Source organism: Camelus bactrianus, chromosome 15 (assembly GCF_048773025.1).
Source record: "Camelus bactrianus isolate YW-2024 breed Bactrian camel chromosome 15, ASM4877302v1, whole genome shotgun sequence".
Classification (NCBI taxonomy): domain Eukaryota; kingdom Metazoa; phylum Chordata; class Mammalia; order Artiodactyla; family Camelidae; genus Camelus; species Camelus bactrianus.
Window position 1 is genome coordinate 18492226 of NC_133553.1, and position 24187 is coordinate 18516412.

The 24187-nt window shown below is 37.7% G+C and overlaps 1 protein-coding gene across 9 annotated transcripts in view; it reads right to left on the reverse strand.

Annotated features, from left to right (window-relative positions):
• KIDINS220 (kinase D interacting substrate 220) overlaps nucleotides 1–24187 on the reverse strand; it is a 90005-nt gene that overhangs the window by 57527 nt on the left and 8291 nt on the right. For 5 of the 9 annotated variants that reach the window (XM_074341627.1, XM_074341625.1, XM_074341624.1 and 2 more), the window contains exons 2-12: nucleotides 21920–22063; nucleotides 18131–18229; nucleotides 16943–17041; nucleotides 15109–15207; nucleotides 14115–14216; nucleotides 12103–12201; nucleotides 10216–10413; nucleotides 7867–7965; nucleotides 5848–5946; nucleotides 4467–4565; nucleotides 1497–1674 (exon numbers count right to left, since the gene is read on the reverse strand). In XM_074341627.1, the coding sequence (XP_074197728.1) occupies nucleotides 1497–1674; nucleotides 4467–4565; nucleotides 5848–5946; nucleotides 7867–7965; nucleotides 10216–10413; nucleotides 12103–12201; nucleotides 14115–14216; nucleotides 15109–15207; nucleotides 16943–17041; nucleotides 18131–18229; nucleotides 21920–22027 (1279 nt within the window). In that variant the 5' untranslated portion in view covers nucleotides 22028–22063. The remainder of the gene's footprint in view (nucleotides 1–1496; nucleotides 1675–4466; nucleotides 4566–5847; nucleotides 5947–7866; nucleotides 7966–10215; nucleotides 10414–12102; nucleotides 12202–14114; nucleotides 14217–15108; nucleotides 15208–16942; nucleotides 17042–18130; nucleotides 18230–21919; nucleotides 22064–24187) is intronic. The other 4 variants (XM_074341628.1, XM_074341626.1, XM_074341623.1 and 1 more) reach the window with 1 other exon arrangement.

The window sequence follows — 24187 nt, forward strand, 5'->3', positions numbered from 1 at the left end:
GAAACTAGTCCATAGGAATCAATTTAATATGCATAATACCTACATAAAGAAGGCTGTGCAATGTTAGTGAAGAATACAGCAGGTAAGCAGAGGAAACAGACCATTCTATGGTTCTAGGCAGAAAGGTTCAATGACTTAGTGACAGCAATTCTCCCCAAATTAATCTAGCACTTTAAGGCAATTCCAATAAAAATCCATGAGAATATTTTTAAAAATTGAAAAGCAAGAAGAACATGTAAGAACAGCTATGAAAAAAAAAATTTAAAGACTACCAAAAAGTCTTTGGAGAAGAATCAAAATACATCCTAAAGGTACAATAACTAGAACATCACAGGGCTCACACAGGACAGCAACACAAGTGGCTTCTCAAGTCAGCGGGGAAAGGATGATTTAGTAAGTGGTTCGGGAGAAGTCAGCCATCCAGTTTTTTTTTTTAATAAATAAAACTCTACATCTCATACTTTAACAAAAATGATTTCTGAAACATTAAAAAAATTAAATGTAAAAAGTTTAAAACTATAAATGTACTAGAAGAAAACATAGGAGAAAAAACCTTTATTAAAATAATTGTGTGGAAAAGGCCTTTCTTTCTCAACATAATACTAAAGCTGGAACTGCAGGAGAAGATCAACAAATAAACTACAAATTTATGTAACTTTTGGACGGGGAATTAAAAAAAAACCCATCACCTTAAACAAAGAATAAGCTGGGAAGAGAGATACAATACACAGGCTGGATCCAGGATCAATATCCTTAATATATAAAGACACAAAATCAGGTTTTAAAAAATTTTTAAAACCCAAGGGAAAAAAAGTAGGCAAAGGATACAAAGAGGAAAATGGCAAAAACACAATTAGCCTATGAACATATTAAAAGATCTCCATCTCACTAATAATTTTACAATGCAAATCAAAATGAATTTTTTTTCTTATTGATCCAATTAGCAAAGATTAAGGAAGCTGGAAAAATCCAGTGTTTGGGTCCCTTGCCTGTAAGAAACATGTATTTTAGATAGGAAGGTTTTAGTTTGTTTGTTTATTCTTATGTTCTTACATAAACACAAAGAGTGATGCTGCTTTTGATGTAAGGTAGTGTATGACTGACTGCCTCAAGGCACAGCCTTTAGGTGGGGAAAGTGGGCACTAAGGATAACTTAAGCTAAATCCCTAAGCCACACTCAGAAAACAGAGTGCATTTTGGTAAAATCACAAAGTATACCTGAGAGAATAATGGGGGACAAGATTTTAGAAAAGTAGGCTAGGTTTTTAGAGGTTCTAGCTGACTGTTGACTCTGCATGTGCTCAATTTAGAATGCTGCAATACAACGCGAAAGAGCTTTAGATAAGGAGAAACTATTTGTCTGCAGTAAAATAACAACATTCTCAGCTTTAAAAATCTCCAGGTAAGTGATAAATGCAAAAGTGCTATTGGTCTCTTAGTTTCTTCATAGACATTCATTTCTTAACAGCTAGTCAGGGACAAAACCCAATACTTACTGGCTCCAAATATTTGAGTTAAAATACTTTTCTGATGGCTACAGTCAATGTTGTAGGGGGTCTCGCCTGCTTTGTTGGGCCTGTAAAGTAACCGTCCATCTTTGGGGTTTCTTAAAAGAAGTTCTGCCAGTTTCCGACTCCTCCCGCGAATAGCAATATGCAAAGGGGTGTCTCCTTTCTGTAAAACAGTGCCAGGAAACTTGAACTTCCACATTTTTCACATATGGTATATACAGAGTAACAACTTTCATGTTTCTATAAAATGACAGAAAATCTGAACTTTTCATATTTTTCATTAAAAAATGCACAAATAATATGAGTTTTCACCTCTACCTCCCCTGCAATGTCTCTCTCTAGCTCCCTCCCTAGCTTTTCTCAGGCACTCTTTGCCACACAGCCCTCTAGACTGAAAGAGGACAAGCCACAGGCTTTTTCCTTGTGGCTCCTTCCAGGCCCTGGATCCACTTCCATCCCGTCCATCATCCAAATACTTCTGTCCACAGATGTCAACCACCTTCCTCAACTGATTTATATTCTACTTCACAATGTTTTTCTCCATTTGTCCAGAAAGCTTCTCAACCCACGCTGACGTGCCACTAGCACGAGCCCTCTCGCCTCTCCCCACGCCCTCTGTCACCACGATGCTCCATCTGCAGACTCCCTCCCTTGGAGGCCTTTACATTGTATCCATCCTTCACTGGCTACTACAACCTCTTCCCTGGTCAGCTCTCACCTCTCCTTAACATTAGCCTCCAATCACATTGGTATTCACATCCATGAATGATAATTAACGTTAAAAAAAAATTCAGCCTGCAAAGTGCTCTCCCACTCTACTTCATAAACACCGCTCTTAAAGACAATGGCCCAAAAGTTAACAAATTAAATGCTGGGCTCTCGCCCGCCCTGCTCTCTCCAGAACACTAAACGGGAATGATGTGCACAGCTCTTCCTGCAGATTCCACAGCACGACCTTATCTTGCCTCTGACTTTCCTTTTCTGCCTCAGGTCTACTTCTTCCTTTTCTAGATTCTCTCCCTACATCCTAAATATGGCACAATAACTCTGTACTGAGCTCACTATAGGAAGGCATTGTGCTGGATAGTTCAGGGGACATAAAGAAGACAAAACAGTCCATGACTAACCAGGTGACAACAGAATTTGGAGAGACTGGATAAATATGCACAATTATAAAACAAACCAGAATGTGACAGACGTCATAAAGTTTGATCTCAGCTTTCATCTTTCTTTCAAACTGATTACCTTAGTCACATCCACGTGGCTCTTATCTCTTGCTCTTGGTAACCAACTGCAAAATTCCTATCAGCAGCCTTGATTTCCTGCCCAGATTCTATTCCCAAGGCCTGTTGGCCACAGCCTTCTGAATGTCTGGTTACAAACTAAACACATCTAAACTGAATTTCATCATCTTATTTCTCCACCTGACTCCCATTCCTTATCCCCAAACCTGTGAGAAGGCAGAAATACCATCAGTGGTATGTTAGCCAGACACAAAATTTCTGAAAATGCAGAAAAGACATTAACATACCCTGCCATCACTTTGAAGATACACAGAGCTCAGTGATTGGCTTGGGCTAGGTAAAAATAACATTAATCTTTGTTCTAAAATTTTTTTTAATGAAATCCTCTATGAAGAGGTAGGTTCAAGACTTTTACAAGTTGGTATTCCAAATTCTAGCAAGCAGCACCGTATCCATCCTTAGCAATTATGTATGAATGAATGAACATTCATTCCAAGAACATTCTGAGTAACACGAGTGCTTATCAGCAAGTATGTGCTGACTCAGGGCAAAGCAATACACAACACGATTCCAAGAGAGTCCTTCAGGGAACTTAATGATTATGAAACAGTTATCTATAAATGGCATGCTACAGAATTAACAAGGCCATTAGAACCTTAAAGGGCACCCAGTCCAGTGGTTCCTTGCTGCAAATTAGGGGACCAGTGCCAAAAATCAGTCAACAGCAGAATGAGAAAAACAAAGTTTTCTTGAAAGTTAAATACATTCCATTTCAAAAACTTCTCTCTGACTTTATGGCCTTTCTAGTTTTTTAATATTAAAATTTTTCTTCATATTTTCTTTCTTTTATATGAATATAATCATTGCCTTATTAATAAATATTTATTATACTGTATTATTAATTAATAAATATTAATAACTTAATGATAGATGGGAGGTATTTATGATATTTTTAAAATAATGTTTCTTGATAAAATAAAAAGCAAATATATACTAATTCTGCGGTTTTTGTTTGACTGTCTCATGAATAATAGAAATATAAACTTCAACCTATTATAGATTATTCAAATCATATTATATATCTAGCTATATATTTGGAGGGAAAAATCTATATTTCTTAGTTCATAGATATATCAATTCACCTTTTTTCTGAGAGGAAATCAATTTGAAGTAGAGAAAGAACCTGCTTAAAATGAAAACAAACTAAAACCAGGAATCAATTCTGTATGAAGTAAGCAATTTAGAGTCAAATTTATTATGGAAAATATGAGTATTTCTCTAAAATGATCACGGCAAGGACGTCCGGCAGGACACCTCCGCTCCTGTTAGTGAGCGTTAGTGCCAACCTGCTTTGAGAGCCTCCCTCCTCCAGCCCCTCTGGACTCCTCCCTCCTGTTTGTCTGCAACAAGGTCTGCAGCTGACGACACCCTCCCTGTACGGCAGGCCGAGCGGCTCCGCGTCACGGGTATGAGCTGGAGAAGGAGCACATGCCGCAGCTTCTTTAATAGCAAACTGAGCCCGCCCACCCCTCAGATGCTATCAGGACAGCCAAGAGGATAACACAGCATCAAAATCCCACCCAGAAATCCCCGGCAAGTAATCTGTCCCTCCACAAAAGACAATCAGACCCCCGTTAAGCCCACCAAACGTACAGGTCAGCCCACCACAGCCCTCCGCCAAACCATCCTGCTCGCCGCACGGGGGTCTTACCTTGTCCACAGCAGACACTTTGGCCCCTTTATCGAGCAGCAGCTCAACTACTTCAATATTTCTCATCTTGGTAGCCTTTATAAGAGGTGTTTCACCATCCTGTGCACACAGATAAGAATGTTTGCCAGATTAATACCTTTACTCCTAAATGTCTAAAGTCACATAAACACACATGTCAAGAATTCAAGCATCTGACCAGTCTATACTGAAAATATTCTCAAGAAAGCAGAGTTGTAAAAACTAACAAGAAAGTGCTTTTCCTTTCACAACCAATATTTGTATCAAAATACCCTTATATCACTCAGGCCGGCAAGGGACGTGCCCCGCTGCTCATCAGCTGTTTCCGCCCTGAGCTCGCTGCTCCTGCCGTTCCCCAAGTCCCCCCGCTGACACCTGGGGCAGCTCCTCCAGAGCTCCAACCCCTTCTCACCATCTCCCCACCACCAACCACCACCCAGCCTGTCGGTGTCCAGGGACCCAGCGTCTAGATTTTCCGATGTTTATACCAGCACCTCCGTGTACCTGAAGACCTGAGTATAAGAGGGTAAACAATTTGATACAAGCAGTATGCCTTCGGAAACCTCAAAGGAGTTCATAACTGCTTTCAAAATCAAATTAAGAGAAATAAGAAGAGATCATAGTTCTGCTTTAAAGAGCAAAATTTGGTCAGAAGCCACATGCAGCCACAGTAGCTGACACATAGGTCCAAAAGAAAAAGAAACAAGATTACCAAGGAGCCACCACGTGCAAACCAGAAGGCATCCCAGGAAACGCTCTGCCCTAGGGCACTCTAGGCACCACTACTGGTTTAGAAGATGCTGCTCCAATCCCCAGCATATAAAATAGGACTGTCTTATAGATGATTCTGTAAGTATGCTTTATTCATTAAGAAATCCTGCCATTTCAAGCCAGAATTTCAAATGTATTTTTCCCATGGAAAACTATTACACATAAGGCCAAATGCAATCACTGAAGTCGTAAACAGTTTTATACTTTTCACATGATTTGAGTAAAACAGACTAAAGTGGTCAGTTTGGGGAACCAGTAACCACTCACAAAGATCTTTTAGAAGGAAATGTGCTCTGCATTCCAAACAACAGGAGCACAAAATAATTCTGAGGAAATGACCTGCCCACAATTTCTGAATAGCTGATACCGTACTTTCTGAAAGAATTTAATTAAAGTAACAAACTGTACAACATATTCTGCTGCTGTGAATGCTTAACTCCTAAGAGGATACAAAATTACTCCTCAATTTAACACAGAATGTTACCAGTAAAATCAAGATAATTTTAGTATCAAACAATTGTAAAAACTGAAAAAAATAAGCAGTACCAATACTCAGCACTAGGCATCGCTGAGGACAGAACGTCATTTGTACCTTTGTGCATATCTCAGTGTCTGGATTGCACTGTAAGATGTCTCTCACCATTGTTGCATTTCCTTTCTCAACAGCCCAGTACAAAGCAGTTTTATTGTCCTAGGAAATCAAAAAAATCAACAATTACTTCAGACAAGACATAATATTAAAAACTATTGTTGGTAAATGTCATCATTATTAACAATTCTGTCAGAATGCATTAATAGATCTTACCAACAAGCAGCATGGTGGAAAAGAGTTTTAATCCTTATTGTATCTTGCATTTACTTGTGAGAAATTCTTTACAAAAGAGGCCTAGGAAAACTTTCAGTTACTTGACTTGGAAAGCAGCAACTCCAATAGTTGGTAAGGTAAAGTATGCTTTGGAATTCGATCAGATTTCAGGACCTTGCCCTGTGTTGGAAGCCGTCAATACCTGAGCTCTATATCCTTTGATAAGTCATGTACATATTCTGACCCTTGGCTTTTGGCTTCTTCTCTGTCCAGTCTTTTCAAAAACTAATGCATGAGAATGTACTACACCAACAAAAGGTGAATCGCTTTGATAATTTTTAGCTTTTTAAATCTCCATTTTGCACCCATATACTGATCTTCATCAGATCCTTTAAAATCCTATCTAGTTCAAAAACCAAAAATAGATCCATATGGACTTTGAAAGCAGAGCTCGAGAACAATAAACTGACTAAAATGTAGGAAAAGAGAACTGACAGACAGCAAGGAGTTAGGTTAAAGTCTAAACAGGTGATCCAGTCACTGACTTTTAGGAAAATATATTATCTTAAAAGATCATGAATGACGTTGTGCTGCAGCCACATGAAGTTTCATATACCAAGATTTCCCCAGTGGCGTTCCCTTCTCAAAACTGTACACTAGCTTCCGAACTTTCTAAGCTTGGCACTCAAACCTCACTGGCCCTACATCTCTTTCTATTTCCATCCCCCCATCCCCACCATCCCACTGACAACCTGATTTAGTCACCAGCTAAGGAGTACAGTCTTTCACTTTCCCATTTTCCTGAATTTTCTCATCCCATCACTCCACTATCCTTGCCAGAAATACCCAGCCTTCTTTTCTTCTCCTATCTAAATCCAACCCATCTTTCAAACTTGGCTCAAATTCTACCTTCCCTCAAAAGCTGTCCTCAGTGCCCACTCTCCCTCCTCAAGACTCTGCCATTGGGTGGTCAATTATACACTAACTTACATCAAAAGCAGCATCACTCTTTATGTAAGAACATAAGAATAAATATAAACAAAACAAACTAAACCTTCCTAACTAAAATACGTGTTTCTTACAGGCAAGGGACCCATGTTAGGACTCTCATAGCATTTGGCATAGTATTTATTAGTTTGATTCAAAAGTTGATTTGGATATAAGCTAAATAAAAGGAAAAAACTGAGCAGAACTGTAGACTGTCCAACAACAAAACGGGCTGTTAAGTACAGATTCTTTTAAATCTAAAGCTCTTGACATACTGGATAAATTCATAACTTTAGGGAAGATTTTATCTAAAATTAATTCCCTTTACAGCTCTGTGAGCTATGACTGTCTCAAGCAAAGTCCACAGGCATCACCAAGTGGTCCCGGGAAAGGCAAGCAGAATGGGGAAAAGGGAGAAGAAAGACAAAACAACAGGAATAGAAGAACAAAATACAGATGAAGAAAACAAAACAGAGAGAGAATATGAAAGAAAATAAGTCACATTTACTCCAAGCGCCACCAACTATCTCAGGATCATAAACTAGGTATTTTAGGATTAAATGTATTTAGACACTAGTAAGGGAGATGTATCTAAAAATCATGAGCCTTTTTTTGGTTTACTTCTATTTAAACCTAATTTGACATTAGTACAGAAATTCCATCATAATGGCGGTGAAACTTAACAATACAGGCATCCACTAACTACATGAGGGTTGTAAGTACATCTCCACAGGAGAGCTGGAAAAATGACATTATAATCAGCCAACATACACAACCAACTGTACTCAAAGATAACAGCAGCACTGTAGGCCCACACACCTGTCCTCTGATGTCTATATCAGCATATTTTTGGAGAAGTGCTCGAACAATTTCCACGTGACCACCTCTGACAGCCCCAATTAACACAGTATCTCCACTCTAAAAAGACAAAAAGACAAATTGAGGATGAGAACAAAAAACACTGTTCTGAAGTTAAGATTAATCATGTGTTAAAATAAGACTTTCTTCTGAAACATGTCTTGGAAAAAAGTTATCTCTAAATAACAGAAAATGTTTAGTTAACTAATATTAATACTAATATTAATTTAGTTAACTAATATTAATATTAATATTAATAGCCTTCAGAATAAAAGACAGAAGACTTTATACCTTAGAATGAGGACATTTATACGTGAAATCCCAGGACAAAAGTTTAGAAAGATAAGTCACCCAGAACAATAAGCCATTCTCTTCAAAGGTAACCTCCCATTACAAAAGTAAATTAAATAAAGTGACACGGTGGCTGTCAATCAACCAGATGAACACTGGCAATTACATAATACAGATCCCTTGGAATAATGCTACATGATCAAAACCATGGGTTCTAAAAAAGGGAGTCATAAAGCTAGAGCCATCTGTGGATTTATAACCACATGTAATTAGAGGAGAAGGTCAGTTCCCAGAACAGCATCTAAAGTCTATCCATTTGGCATTACAGGCCCACAGTGCACAAGACTGGCTCACACCCCAGTACTAGGCTTAGATGAAGTTCATTACCTCATAAGCACATCTCTGCCCTGAAATTATAGTTGCCAAGCAATCATCATTATTAATTATATATTCCTCTACTTCAAATACTGGAAATGGCCTTTTTTTAATGCTAAATTACAATTCAGTTGTACAGGTTTGCGCTGGGCAATTCCATGAGCTGCGGTTCATCTCAATCCTAAGTGGGCCCCAGTGTGCTCTAAATCAAGATGCAGGTCCCTGAGGATTATTCAGTCTATGATATAGTATCTTAAAACTACTACATTAAAAGTATAAATAAACCCATGGCAGACACATTTTAGTTGAGAATGTTAGCATTAATGTGGGTCCAGACTATTAAATTAATAAAAGGTTATAAATATTTCACTGCTTACTATGTGCCACGCACACAGTTCAAGGCCCTAGGAAGTAAGACAGACAAGGTCCTAGTTCCAGGAGAATTTATAGTCTAGAGGAGACTAACAGACAACATACAATAAACACAAATAAAAACTCAGATACATGTAATGCAAATAAAATACAGTGACATGATAGAAGGTGACTGGGTGGCTACTTTGGGTTGGCTAGTTGGAGAAGACCTTTCTGAGGAGGTGCTACTTAATCTGAGATCAGAAGGACAAGGAGGAACAAGCCACATGCAGGTCAGGAAGCCCAGCATCCCAGACAGAGCACAGGTACAGAGGCCCCAAGCCAGCAACACGATCAGTGTGGTCAAGGAAGGGAAAGTAAGTTAAAATGGCTGCAACCTGTTGAAACAGGAGGGAGAGAGGTACAAAAGGAAGACAAAGAGCTAGGCAAGACAACGACGTTGTCTTGCTGACAAACTAAGGAAGTCACATCCATCCTATGAGCAGGAGGAAGCCTTAGATGACTTTAAAACAAAGGAGTACACATACGATGTATTGCTTCAAAGATCACCCTGAGAACAGTGTGGAGAATAAATCAGAGATGACGAGAAAAGCCAGGTAAGGTGCTGCTGCTGTAACAAGGGAGGCGGTGGCTTGGAGCGGGAGATGTATCAGAAGTGAAGGGAAGCGGACAGATAAAGGACACGGTCCGGAGGGGGGTCAGTGGAGCCCGCTGAAGAACTGGATGTGGCAGGTGAGGAAAAGAAGAAGACAAGACTAATGTGCAGGACTGGGGGCTTTAATAGCAGGGTGGAGAGCAACGCCATTTACTAAGATGGAGGAGACTGAGGGAAAAGCAGGACTGGGACAAAACAAAGACGACACCTGCTCTGCCATAAGTTAAGAAGCCCAGCAGACATTCAAGTGGAGAGTTCAAGCAGAGCTAGACATACGAGTGCAGACTTCTGAGAAGAGGTCAGCGGAAGAGACACAAATTTGAAAATTCTAAGTGTAAGGGTGGTACTTGCAGGCCTTGGAACAATGAATAACACCAACCATGAAACAACACAGTCTCAATATCACATTTTCAATTAACAATATTATTTGAAAAAAATTAAAAAGAACCCCCTTCACAAAGACTGAATAGTTTTTAACTTATTAGTTCTAAAGGTAGAAATAAAACATCTTAAAACAAATGTTTGTCACGCACGAAGAATCTTGAAAGGTGGTGAGAAATTAAGGTAACCGTCATCAATGCCACCACTGGAAGACAAATTCTACGTAAGTAACCTACCCTGTCAGGTATGTTCACATATGTCCCAGCATCAAGTAGATCCTGCACAATTTCTGTATGTCCCTCCTTTGATGCAATCATCAAAGCTGTGTTCCCATCCTTATCTGTCAAATTCACATTTGGATTCCTCTTCAAAATTTCTTTTACAGACTGTGTGTAGCCTCCCTTTACTGCCACAATAAGTGCAGTCATTGAATTCTAAAAAACAAACCAAAAAAAAAATTAGCAATTTTAGGAAATATATAACTTACGCCATAATCAAAAAACTGGTATTTTCAAATAGGTGGCCTATTATTAACAGTTATTTCTGATAATAAAATGCCAATATAAATCAGCAAACATACACGAAAAATGGCCAGGAAGCATATTTTTCCATTTTTGAAGATACACAAATCCTCTTCAGCCAGTAGGACTGTTTTAACATTCAATTCTTTAAACGATAATCTGAAATTGGACTCTCGTTAAAGTACTGACGTATAAAACTGGTGATAGGATGATTCAAAATTAAACACATTCTAAAGAATCCAAAGTAAGGTCAATCAGACTTCAAACAGAATTCTCTATAATAAAATCTATAGGAAAAACTGAAGTAAAGCCATGAACTCATAAGCTATAGAATATTTCAATAAAAATAATTGCATTTTCTTCTGCCTTTCACAGTGATCTAGAAACCACACTTTCAAACTATCTTATTTTTAGTGGTTCTCTTAAAAAAAAGAACTGCACATTTAATTTATAACAATAAATCACCTAATAGAAGAATCTGACTCACTGCAAAAGAAGTATTAAAATTTATTCTTGAGATTTGGATCTACTGAGATGTCATACAATTTTATTATAGAAATATTTCAGTTATTGTATCAGCCCCCCAAACTAAGCCATAATTCTCTCAATATTAAGATAACACAGCCTTTTCAGATTCTTTAGCAGTCAGTAATCATAGAGACAAGACACTCAGCTACTCGATAAACTGTCCAGAAAGGAGGCACGTGAAAGGTATGACTTCCACGGCTGGGTAAGAATCACGCTGCACCTCCACACAGCACTAAAACATTATACATCCCCTGAAGGTCAGCAATTAGTAGCTCCTGTCAACATGGAAAACAGGAGGAGCTAGCTGGTATTATGCCAAGAAGTCAAGCATGATTTTGAGTTCACTTTTGTTACACAGCAGCCAGAGATTTGGTAGCAACTCTTCTCAGCATCCTTTATGATCCGTCTCATATAATACTTAATTATGTAAATAGAAGTCTGTATTGTTTCCTGTGCACAAATGTCATCTCCTTTAACCATATTCTTACAAGCTCAAGAGAAAAGCAGCCTGACAGGCTTCTCCAGTATCCCCAGCACGTCTGGCACAAGGCTGGGTGCACAGCAGGTACTCAATAAGGAATCAATAACTGCTAGTCAGTAACATACACGGAACCAACTTTTAAGCTTTTCTAGATGTTGATCACTGATTTTTGACTTTTTCAAATCTGTCTATTAGAGAAGGAAAACAAGTCACAGATAAAAATATCAAAAAATTATATTATTTTTACATTGTAAAGAAAAGATATTTTAACAGAACAAAAATTCTTTCCACGGCAGTATTTCAAACTATTTGATCTGGGGAGTATTATAATTACCCTAAGATTATTAAAAGATGTTCTGTATAGTTTTAGCCTCCCAAAATTTATGTGCATTAGCAATAAATCCTTAAAAGCACATGTTTATGATACATAATATTTATAATATATCTATCAGGTTAAATGAAAGTATTTGCTTTTTAAGCACCATTTAAGAACTGCAGGGAAATTTTTCTTGGCATATAATAAGGAAAAAATATCCTCTCTCTTAAAACTAATTATCTCCACCACCAGTGGTTAAAGTAGAAAAGATACTTACAGCTCCTTCTTGATCAACATCAGCTCCCATGGCCAATAAATGTTTGACACATTCCAAATGGCCCTTTCGTGCAGCCCAAACCAAAGGGGTGGTTCCATACTGTTAAAAAATAATAAATTCATAATTATTATCAAAGGTATATGAAAAGAAACTAGCTCTCAACATAGAGTATTCACAGATTAATGTTTACATCAATCATATAATCCCAGACATATTTCTCCCATTTTATTTTTGAATAGATGGTTAACTACTTCATGAAATGTATTTTAACCAACTTTAACTGTTACAATCAGTGACAATTTTTCCACCACAAAGTCACATAGGCTCTAATTTCTAATAAGCTTTCTTTACTTTCCTTATCTTGTGAAATACAATCTGAAGTCCAACAGTCTGACTATAGTCAAAAATAGTAACACCCAAGTGCCAAACATGGTTCTAGCTACTTTATGTGGGTTAACTCATGTAATCCTTATCACAGGAGTAAGTACAAATCACAGTATCACATTTTCACAGATGAGCAAATGAGGCCCTGAGAAGTTAATCACAGGCTCAAAGTCACAAAGCTACTAGGAGGCGGAGCAAGATCCATGAACCCAACAAGCCTGGCTTCAGTCTGAGCTCCTCACCACCAACCACCCCAGACCAGCTCTATACTTGACAAAGTAAACTTCAGCCCAGAAACTGCACTCACAAGCACCTTCCGCTGGAACATGATTCAAAAGACATCAGAGAATACAAATCATGCATAAAAGCGATGCTTTATCTTTGGGGAGTCTGGCAAATGAGAGATAATATGAATACTCACTGTGACTTTTACCTACATAGGAGACTGCAGATTGAAACGAACATTTAATAAATGCCTACTTTTTATACCAGCCTCGACCAACAGAACTTTTGTGCACTACTGGAGGTGTGGACAGAGAACACGGACAGGATGGAACAAGGAGCATCCAAGCTGACTAGGTAAGTAAAGGAGACTGAACAAAGAAGACAACATCTCAACTGAGCCTTGAAAAAATACACAGGAGTTCATCAGGCAGAGGAGGTAGTAACACTCCTAGCAGAGGGAACAGAATAAACACACACACACACACACACACACACACTTCATAGAAACTCGTGAAAGTTCACAGAATGGTAGACAATCTTTTGTCTAAAAGCATAGTGCATACGGAGAGAAGCAGCAAGAAGTACACCTGGGAGGACAGACGGGGAAACTGAGAAGTCTAGGCTTTGTCCTGGAACTGCAGGAGCCATCAAAGCTCCCCAAAAGCAAGAAAGAATGACACAATTAAATACATACTTATTAACTATTTGTGGGATTAACGATTGCAAAAAACGAATAGAATCAAATCCTGGGAGCCTTCTGGAGCTGCTAGCACACAGGCTGAGGGTGACCGGTGAACGCAGGCTAAGCAGACGAGGAGGAGAGGGCACTCCACACTATGAAAGAGCACGGGCAAGGCGTGCAGGCCTGAGAACAGACGCGTTCAGGAACCTGCATCATTTGATAGTTCAGCATGCAAGGTAGCTTAAGGGTATAGATAGCAGGAAAAAGGGCAGCAAGGATTATCTTTATACATCAGGCATCAACAGATTTGATGTCTTTAGGATTCCAAGTATGAGAGAGAGAGAGAACAAAATGAATTTTAAAAGGTCATCTGGCAACAATACAGAGAAAGCAGACAGGACCAAAGGTAGAAAGAAGAGTTATAATAGAAAACTTCAAATAATGAAGCTAGAGAAGCACCCCCATCTATTTTCCCAAGAATGATGAACGTGATATAAAAAACAATGGAAGGACACTTAGTACGTATTTAACACCTAGAAGGAACCCACCTATGAGATGTCAGTCTACACAAAATACATTAAGTCTATATAAAATACATTAATATATATAAACATAAGGTATGTCAGAGCAGCCTCATGAGATCATATGAAAATACTTGTAAGTTAGACACACTGAGTGGACATAATATGAACTGGAACCTGGAAAGACCCTGCTGACCTACCTTATCAGAGCAGTTGACTTTAGCACCGTTTTGCAGCAAAAGATGCACTATATCTGCATGGCCTCTCCCTGCTGCCCAAATGATGGGATAAACACTGTACTGCTGGGAGACAGGTAGGTGGGCAGTAGGGAGACAGGAGGGAGAGAAAAGGTCTTTTAGGTGGATATTTACAACACATCTCCTAAGAAGAGGAAATAACAAAGGGAGTAATACAAAGTCGTATCTTTAAAATTCAAGTTGCAGACCATTCTCCACTTTAAAAATACACATAATGCTCATAATACATAACCGGGAACAAAGATGTACTCGACCTTAAATAACTATACATTATGAACACATGTATTCTTATAGAGTCAACACATTCAATGTGATTATCTAACAGGTAAGACTAATAAGAATGTGAAACCTTTCTTTATAATCCTTCCATTAACTGAAATAAAACCATTTCTTTTTCTCAGTCTTACTGAGGTATAACTGACAAATAAAGTTATAAGAAATTTAGAGTGCACCATGTGATGATTGACATACATATACATTGTGAAGGGAAACCCCTCATCAATAAAACAACTAACCTGCAGTCTGAGATCAAGTCTCAAGCAAAGTAATAAGGCAGGTACTACTACCTACAAGAATGTACAGAAAAGTGGTATGGACACGGTATGGTCTCCCTTCTTTAAGAAAAGTTTAGATTGAGAATGCATACTCACTGAAAACAGGCAAGATTAAGGATTTCAAAATCTCCTTTTGAAAATGTTATATAGTTATAATTAATATTTAAGCTCCAAGAGTTGCCTTTTTGTTGACAAAAAAAGAGAAATTAGTTTGAGAAAAAACTTCATTGTGTTTTTTCTCTCATTATGTTTTGAAATCACATTCTGCATTATTATCTTTAGTAAGATCTAGATCATTTTTATTCATTATGAAGTCCAGCCTTAAGTATTCTCTAAAACAACTGACCACTTATATCACAGATGAGTTTTTTCTCAACGCTTACCAGACCAGTGACGCTTGGGTTGGCACCATGAGAAAGAAGCAACTCCACCACCTCAGTGCGGCCTTTATAACACGCCCACATGAGAGCCGTCCATCCTCCCTGAAGGGAAAAAACACGGTGGCGGGAGGGAAATAGAACACTGGATTGTCTCCAAGCACACAGATGTCATTAATAAAGGTCCTTTTGTGAATATGCTTTACAAAATCACTGTTCTAAGAAATCACTACTCTGTTGTTTTAAATACCCAAGTTCCCAGAGGAATAGACAACAGTATATTCAAATCTCTTAAGTCCGGAAATGATTGTCCAAAGCTTGCATTATATCATGGAAACTGAAATAGGAAACATTCATGCTGGACTCCTCCAAATTTCCAAGACTTATTTTGGCTGTCTGAATATTTTCCTTCAGAAAATATTCTATGTTCCTAGATAGTCACCTCCAGAGAACTAAAACAGTTTAAGAAACCACTTTTTACAAATCTTGCTAAGTTTTTACACATTTTCGTAATGTGTACTTCACAGTCCCTAACTCCCTGGCTAATATACATGGAAGAGTCATAGAGGAGACAGCCTCCGGAGAAAGCAGACCTGGGCTCAAACCTCAGTCTGGCTGCTTAAGAGCTGAGTGACTTTGGGCAAAGAGTACTTCTTCGAGCTTCAATTTCCTGAACTGTATACACTGAGAACAAAATGAACCCTTAGCCCATAGGATTCTTCTGAGAAGTGAATTAGAGAGGTTATAAAGCATGGAAAGGGACCAGGCATAGAATGGGCACCTAATATTAATTCATCTGGTAAACTGGTATGGTGCCTTAATAAAATGCTGAGAACTAGGTAATTCCAAGAATTTCCCAACTACTTTATATACCAATAAGGTAAGAACATCACATTTTACTCTCACCTGACATCTCCATCCCTCACCTAGATTACTGGCATCAGTAACTTTTCTCCCTAGACTTTTATATCCATGCACTTCAAATTTTTTAGAAATAGGGAGGATACAAATGGTTCTGCATCTTTCTATAAAAATCAGTACACCAGGCACTTCACTAAATTTTGAGAATAAATATAAGGCTGCAGAGGTAAGAACACTGTGTAAGTCACACTGTACAACACAGTATTAAGTGCAGGATGGTGGAGTGCTGCAGCTTCTTAAAAATTCAGACCACCTGTCCTTCATAAAGCATCATCAGCAAAGTAATACATTACATCAAGGCAGTTCAATTCCTTCCTCTTATCTCCTGTTAAAATTAACTTTTGAAAAGGCTGAACATTTTGCAGAAAAAATAAGCCATAAATGATCACTTTCTTCACCTTTGTGCTTTAAGCAGATGTCAAGATCAAGTAAGAGCTGAGATAATTAAGGATCATATCTCATTAAACTTGTAATGTGCACAGACAGTATATCTGAACACAATTACATTTACAAATAAATTTAAAAGTATTACTCTGAAAATTGTAATTTAAACAACTGAAAATATTTTAAAAACTATACTACTATACTATGTCCCTCTTAAAATTCTTCTTAACGGGAACACCTCTCTCGTAAGTTCTAAAACACTGATACATTATAAAGGGTAATGAGTTGTTTTAACAATATTTCAGAATTTTAAACTCTGAAATAAACAGAAAATGATGACTAAGAATATTCTAAAAGAGGTACATTGTATCACCTGGGTTTTAAAACATTCCTGAGGGTCATTTCAATGCCCAATCCCAAATCCTAAAAACATTATTGTAACATCACCCCATACCTAAAAATGAAAGATTTCACACATATTTATTACTGTTAACAAGATTTCAGCTAATTAATAACATATAAAGCACATACATACCATGTCACGGTGCTCCAAGTTGACCCCGCATTTAAGCAGTTCTTCCACAATGTGCAGGTGCCCCTCTTTCGATGCTGATATAAGCGCTGTCCAGTTATCCTTGAATACACAGACACAAATGTTATCATTTCAAAACCAAAAATAGCATTCCAAAGTGAGGAGAAATACATTTGAATTTACATACCAGATGATCATACCAAATGGACATGACGTGACCCTCTCTAAACTGTTCTAAAACAACACTGAGGCGTAAGCTCTGATAAGAAGTTAGACCTGTCTCCCCGTACAACTACAGTGTGTAGGAATGGTTTCCCGGGTGCTTGTTCAGTCTTTTCACTGGACTTCTAATCACATATCGTGTTTTTTAAAAAGGAGAAAAGATGACTATCAAAACCTCAAAGCTAATCCTCGCGGCTAGCAGCCGTCACTATAACCTGAAATGAAAGAGCCTGTTGTCAGATCTCAGAGCACATTTACAAACTACTAAACTGAAGTGACCCCATGTGATGAGTTCAGAAACTGTGATAAAGAACTATTCTCCTTTATTCTTTAAATAAAGGTTATAAGTATCCTATCCTAACTTTTATTCATGAGTGGACTGTAAAAGCTAATTCAGATGATCATTCAGTTAAAGTCATCAATTTAATATCACCAATATGAATCATAAAAACAAATATTAAAAAAACCCAGATGTGTGACCCTGAAAAACAATTCCTGGGAAGAAAGGAAGTAAGAGGAGATGTAAGCCTCCTGGAACAGTGATTTATCCCCCAGAAGTGGCATCAGGAGGGACCATGTCTTTCTGGCTTATCATCTGTAATGATGCTTATAATAATAAGATACCATTACGGGGAGACACTTCACAGTGTAATACATACACGGGTATCTTCTCAGTCAGCATTTAATTTATGTTTACGTGCTCCTTGTTTAGCCAGTGCAACCTACACATGAAAGACATGACGAGCTGAGCCCTTTCGTTGAAAGTAACCATTTCTCCTGTATTACTTCTTTCAAAAAATTAACAGTGTATTACTAGGCAAAGATGGGATACAGCTAAAGTACAAGCTGTAATCTATTACTTTTGGATCACTTCCTAAAAACAAATAGCTAAGGTAAGGAAAAGAAAAAGACAAATGAGTATTTCAATATATTGATATATTTCAATATATCAAATATTTCAATATATACCAAATCTTCCAAATTGCAATTAGCTCCATTCTTAATTAATTCTTTCACTATTTCCAGATTGCCTTGTTCAGCAGCTATCATCAAAGGAGTCTGGCCGCACTGCAGACAGAAAAGACACAGAGAACTCGTCAATGTGCTGTGCTTAGCTGAAATACCAGTTATACATATATACTGTACTTGAATTTTCATGATGTTATGTTAAGTGCTGTTTACAGTACTGCATTAATTTAGAATCACCTTTGAACTCTTATCCATTTACTAATAATTATTTACTAATAATGTAAAAGTCAAACAGAAGATGAAATGTTTTTACGACAGTATTAGTGATCTGGTTTTGGCACTGCAATTTTATTCAAAATAAGTAAACACAAATAATATCAGCACTGAAAAGAATTACCACAGTATCTGTAAAAATCTTAGGATAGCTATGGTAACCAAATTCTCTAACAATACAGTTAAAATATGATACAGAATGTGGTTTTATTGTATATATGTTTTATCAGGACTACAGGGAGAAAAGTAAAACAGTAAATCTCAAAATACATGTTTTGTATATATTACACAGTTTTTTTAAGCCTTTCTTTATAACCTTAATTCATTAATCCCCTACTAGTTCCATCAGAGAGGCCCAGCCTGTGTGCCCGGAACGAGTCACAGCAGGAAGAGACAGTGCCCGCTCAGCCGGGGGCAGCGGGGCAGGCCTGGGCAGCTGGCTGCTGGGGCAGGTTACCCCAGCTGGCCTCTCTGCCGCGAGCGCAGCACACACACTGTCACCTTCTGTAAGTGGTGCGATGTGAAACAGGTTAGAAGCACTTCAGTGGGACTAAAGGTGCTAAAACATACTAAGGTATATGAGAAAAAATTTACACGAATAATTCGGTTCCCTTAGACACCTACTTACTGAATGTCTATCAGTGTGCGGCAAAATACCTGTGATTTTTCAAAATGCCAATTTGACAACATTCCACTGCTTAAAACCCTCATAGTTTTCCTACTGCTCCTTTGGATAACCACCAAAATCCTTACATGCCTGTGGCCTAGGAAAACCCTGACTGGTGGAGAGACCACAGCAGGGCTACCTTGAAACCTCGTCTGTGCCTGGCCACTCCCTCCTCACCAATGTGCCCCCCAGCTCCTTCCCACCTCTGGGCCCTCAAAGTCGTCCCTCTATCACACCCAACCAACTACCACCTACACAGCAGCTCCTGGGTCAAACATTAACCTGTCAGGGAAGCCTTGCTACCCTCCTCTAATTTCATTTAGTATACTAATCCTTGTTTGTAATTACACTTTTATTTGTGTGATTAACATCTGATTATTGTGTTTCCCCAAAATGCCCTAAACTCCCTGAGCGTGGGAAGCATGTCTGTCTGTCTGTTTAAAATTGCATCCCCAGTGGGGGACAGTGGCTGCCACACAGGTACTCAGATATTTGTTGAGTAAATGAGTGAGCAAACTCTGAAAGAATTTAAAAATCTGTTAGTGGCAACATACACACAAGCAAATAATTACAGTAACTGGCAAAATACAACAGATGCTACTATAAGAATACAAGTAAACAGAAACACAAATACTGAGTGACTAAATACAAAAGTACATCAAAATTAAATACAGACACTCATGTCACGATGGATACTAAATTATATGTGGTAGTCACATGTCATTCACCCAGGGTCATTAGGGAATGAGATATTATGCATAGATTTTTCTAGGTGAAGAAGTTTAACCTTTAAACATTAAATTTGATTATAACTTTTATGACAACCATTATTTTAAAAAGCAGTGCACACACGCTACTTATTAAGCAATTACCTTAAACATTATGTTTATGATTCTGAGTCATAACTACAGACATCAATTATTAGCCTAGGCTTGCCTCTGTCAGCTCTAATGTCTGTGACTTACTTTCTACAGCATCCTTCTCCCTTCTAATCAGCTGGTATAAAAAGTGAGACATCAAAGTCACTGGTATAATATATAAATTAAAGCCAATTAATTGAATCTATGACCCTTAAGGATATATAAACTGTACATCAGTTTTCAAAATTGTAATTCCAAAGACTCAGGAGTTTTCTGTTAACTTGAAATACTGAAAATATAGAAATTATCCTTAGATGAATTATTCTGAAGGCTGAAAGAAAGGCAAAAGAGCATAAACAGATCATAGTTTGAAGTCAGCAAAACAGGGTTCCATTTAGATTTCACCAGATAGTATCTTGGATAGGAAATTGAGGGATTAAGTCATTTATCTGTAAGTCAAGATAAATAACAGTATAGTTCTTTATAGTGCTATTCAACTTAAATGAGCTAAATGTACAGAACTATTATCATATTTGCATAAATATTCAATAAAAACATTAGGTATCATAATTGTATTGCAATAATAAAATTTTTATATCACAATTTCTTTAATGACAGTTAACATTTAATTAAATTAGGTACCCCCATGTCAAAAAAATAATAACAAAGTAATAATTATTGATTTAGCAGCTTTAAAAACATTTACAGTATTTGCATGCCCATGTTCACAGCAGCACTACTCGCGATAGCCAAGAGGAGGAAACACCCCAAATGCCTGTCAGTGGATGAATGGATAAACACACGCAGTGCAGTGTTATTCAGCTTTAATAAGGAAGGGAATCTTGTCTAATATGGATGAACCTCAAGGATATTATACTAAATGAAGTAAGTCAGTCACTAGAAGACAAACACTGTACGGTTCCACTTACGTGAGGTACCTAGAGCAGTCAAATTCACAGAAACAAAGTGTAATGGTGGTTACCAGGGGCAGGGGGAGGTGAAAACAGGGAATTGTTTCATGGTTATGGGGTTTCAGGTTTGAAAAAGTTCTGGAGATACATCACAATAATGATTACTTAACACTGCTGAACATCACTGAACTGTACAATGAAAAATGGTTAAGATGGAAATTTTACGTTATGTGCTTTACCCACTTAAAAAAATCATAAATAAAACTGCATGTCTGCACACACAGACACATCCATGTGCACACATATACATACATTAGTGTAAAACTGAAATCATTTCTTATTCACTTTACTCACTGGCAAAATAAATTACAGTGTTGAAAATACAATTCTAAGAAAAAGAATTATTTTTCTTAAGTTTGATAAAACATACATACTTTGCCACATAAAAAATTTATACATAAAATTTATTAGTCCCCAAAATGCTGCAGCTTGGTTGTTCATGAGGAAATAATCAACATTTTGCTTGTTTATATTATTGAATAGAAATATCTAATGCAAGTTAATGAAAATGTTAAGTACATACTTACATGTCTTATTAAGCAGAACACATGACTTATATAACTGTCTCTAAAGATGCAGGGCCTTTAACATCCCAAGGCGTGTGGAATGAACAATTCAGGAAAAGAGCTGAGTCCCCAAGAAAGAAAATATTTCAAAAAGTCCTAATTTTGTCTGGTTAATCTATTTATAGAAAGATTGGGTCTAGAAGCTCTTCTAAAGCTTCCTAGAAACACTTTTGATTTTAATAATTAAGCTTCTTGAATATTGATTATTCTATTTGGGAAGAAAAAGCCAGTCGTAAGTCTCAATCATAAACCTAAATCATAAATCAAAAATTCAACATTCAATCATTTGTGTAAATTCAAATGTATTCCAAAAATACACAATTTGAAGTACTTTTAACAATTTAAAAATTATATCAATATTACGGAGGGTAAGAACTACACATTTCTTACTTACAGTAGGTAGTCAACAAATATTTGTGAAAAGAATGTAAATTTTAGAAGCTTGGTCTCACCTCATTTCTCTCATCTACATCTTTGCATTTTTCAAGAAGAGCTTTCAAAGCAGGGATATTTTCTTCTTCCACATAATTTATTACGCTCTGTGATATCAGAACTGACATCTTCACAGAAAGCTACAGTCTTCTTTATTCCAATACCTGTTAAAGCAGATTAGATAAAATACACATAATTTGTGATTAGAAAAAAAAAGTTACTATTAACTATATTACCATTCTTAAACTTAAACTTATACAATACAGCCCTACTGGCAGAAGTGAAAACAGAGCCCCAGAACTCAGCTTCTGAATGCCCCCTCCTCTCTTCCCAAGAGTCAAACTCATCTCACTTTTAACTCATCCAAACCCCAAACTCCAGACCCATCCCCCAAGCCCTCCTCCTCCTCACCACCCACAAATAAGAGAAACTGCTCCCCTGATCCTCCTGCTAAGTTCTCCATCTCAGTAGCTGACATGGCCACTACAGCTCCATTCTTCCAAGGCCAAAACCTTGGAATTATCCATGACTTATCTCGTCTTCCTATACCACATGCCATCTATTAGCAAATCCTTTGGTTCCACCTATAAAATGGATTTCGCATCTGACTACTACTCACCAGCTCCATCACAACCACCCTGGTCCAGCCACTGTGACCTCTCACCTAGATCCCAACTGCCTCCATTTTGCCTTTCCCACCATCTATCCTCCACAAGGCAACCACAGTGATCTTTTGAAAACATAAGCTGAACCAGAGCTTCTTAAAGCATAACATACATCAGAATCACTTAGAAAACCTGTAAAACACAGATGCCTGGGCCCTTCCCTTAGAGATGCTGACAAGTAGGTCCAGGTGCGGCCCCTGACAAGTCCCCAGGTGATGCAGCAGCTGCTGACTGAAGAACCACATCTTGAACCATTCCAAGTCAGATTACATCCTCCCCTTCTCAAAGCCCTCAAGATAAAATCAAATGTTCTAGTTTGGCCTTGGTGACTGACCAGGTAACCGCACACACACCCCACCACAGCACTCCCAGCACTCCCACCCCCTTGCCCTGGCGCTTACCAACATCAAAAATACAAAGTGTCATGTTTACTGTCCCCCTACCACAACAAGAACGTAAGTTCCAAAAAAGTAATCAGTAGTAATCAGATCTGTTCTATTCAACTGAACATCCAAACCAAATAAACAAATAAACATAAAAAGCTCAACTCATACTTTGCACCAAATACATATATAACCCAAAACTGACCTGAATGTGATATCTAAAAGTACAAAACTCCTAGAAAAAAAACATAAGATGATTTTGGATTAAGCAGATTTCTTCGCTGTAACACTACAAGTACAGTTCTCGAAAAGACTGATAAATCTGAGATCATTAAAATTTAAAACTTTTTTCTGTTAAGAGAATAAAATTTGAGGCTGGTGACTCCTTTTTTCCTTCCCTTCTTCCCCCCTCTTGAACAGGAATGTCTGTCATTGGAATCCCACGCCTGTCCCCTCACTGTACCTTTGTCAAAATTCAAAACCGAACACTACAAAGGGTCAATTTTACCTGTAAACTGTACCTCAATAATACCGTGTTTTTTTAAATCCTCGAAAAAGTTACACTTGATCCAGTGACTTCACTTAATAGCTAAAAACACAAGAAACATGGACAAAGATTTTACATTTAACACAATTTTATTCAGAAGAACAAAAAACTTAGAGGAAAGATTACATAAATTATGATATAGTCACACCGTGGAATAGCACACAGGCATCAAAATGTTTCCCAAAAATGGACAGAAAAATGCTTGTGATATATTAAGTATCACAAAAAATAAATTAAAAGAAAAAAGTGTCTCAATTATTTAAAATACACACATTTTTAAATGCTGAAATGAAACAGATCAAATGGTAATGGTATTAATGTAATTTTTATTTTCTTTAGAAACTTTATTTCCTAATTTTCTAGAATGTGATGCTTCCATCATCAGAAACCAGTAAGAGATTTTTATTAATGGTCACCACCAACATCCAGCACCTGCATCTGTCCCCACCTTTTGCAGGATCAAGTCTAACATCTCAGTGAGGCATCAGCTTCTGGCTCTATCTACCACCCTTCTCTCTTCTACAAGCCCCTCCCCATCCACAGCCAGGCCAAGCTGAACCGCTCAAAGTTGCCCCTACCTGCCATGCTTCTCCAAAACCTGCCTTCCCTCAACTTGCCCCCACCATGGAACACCACCCTCACATCCACGCTACCAAGGCATCTACTGCTCTCTCAACAGTCACCATTTTCTGT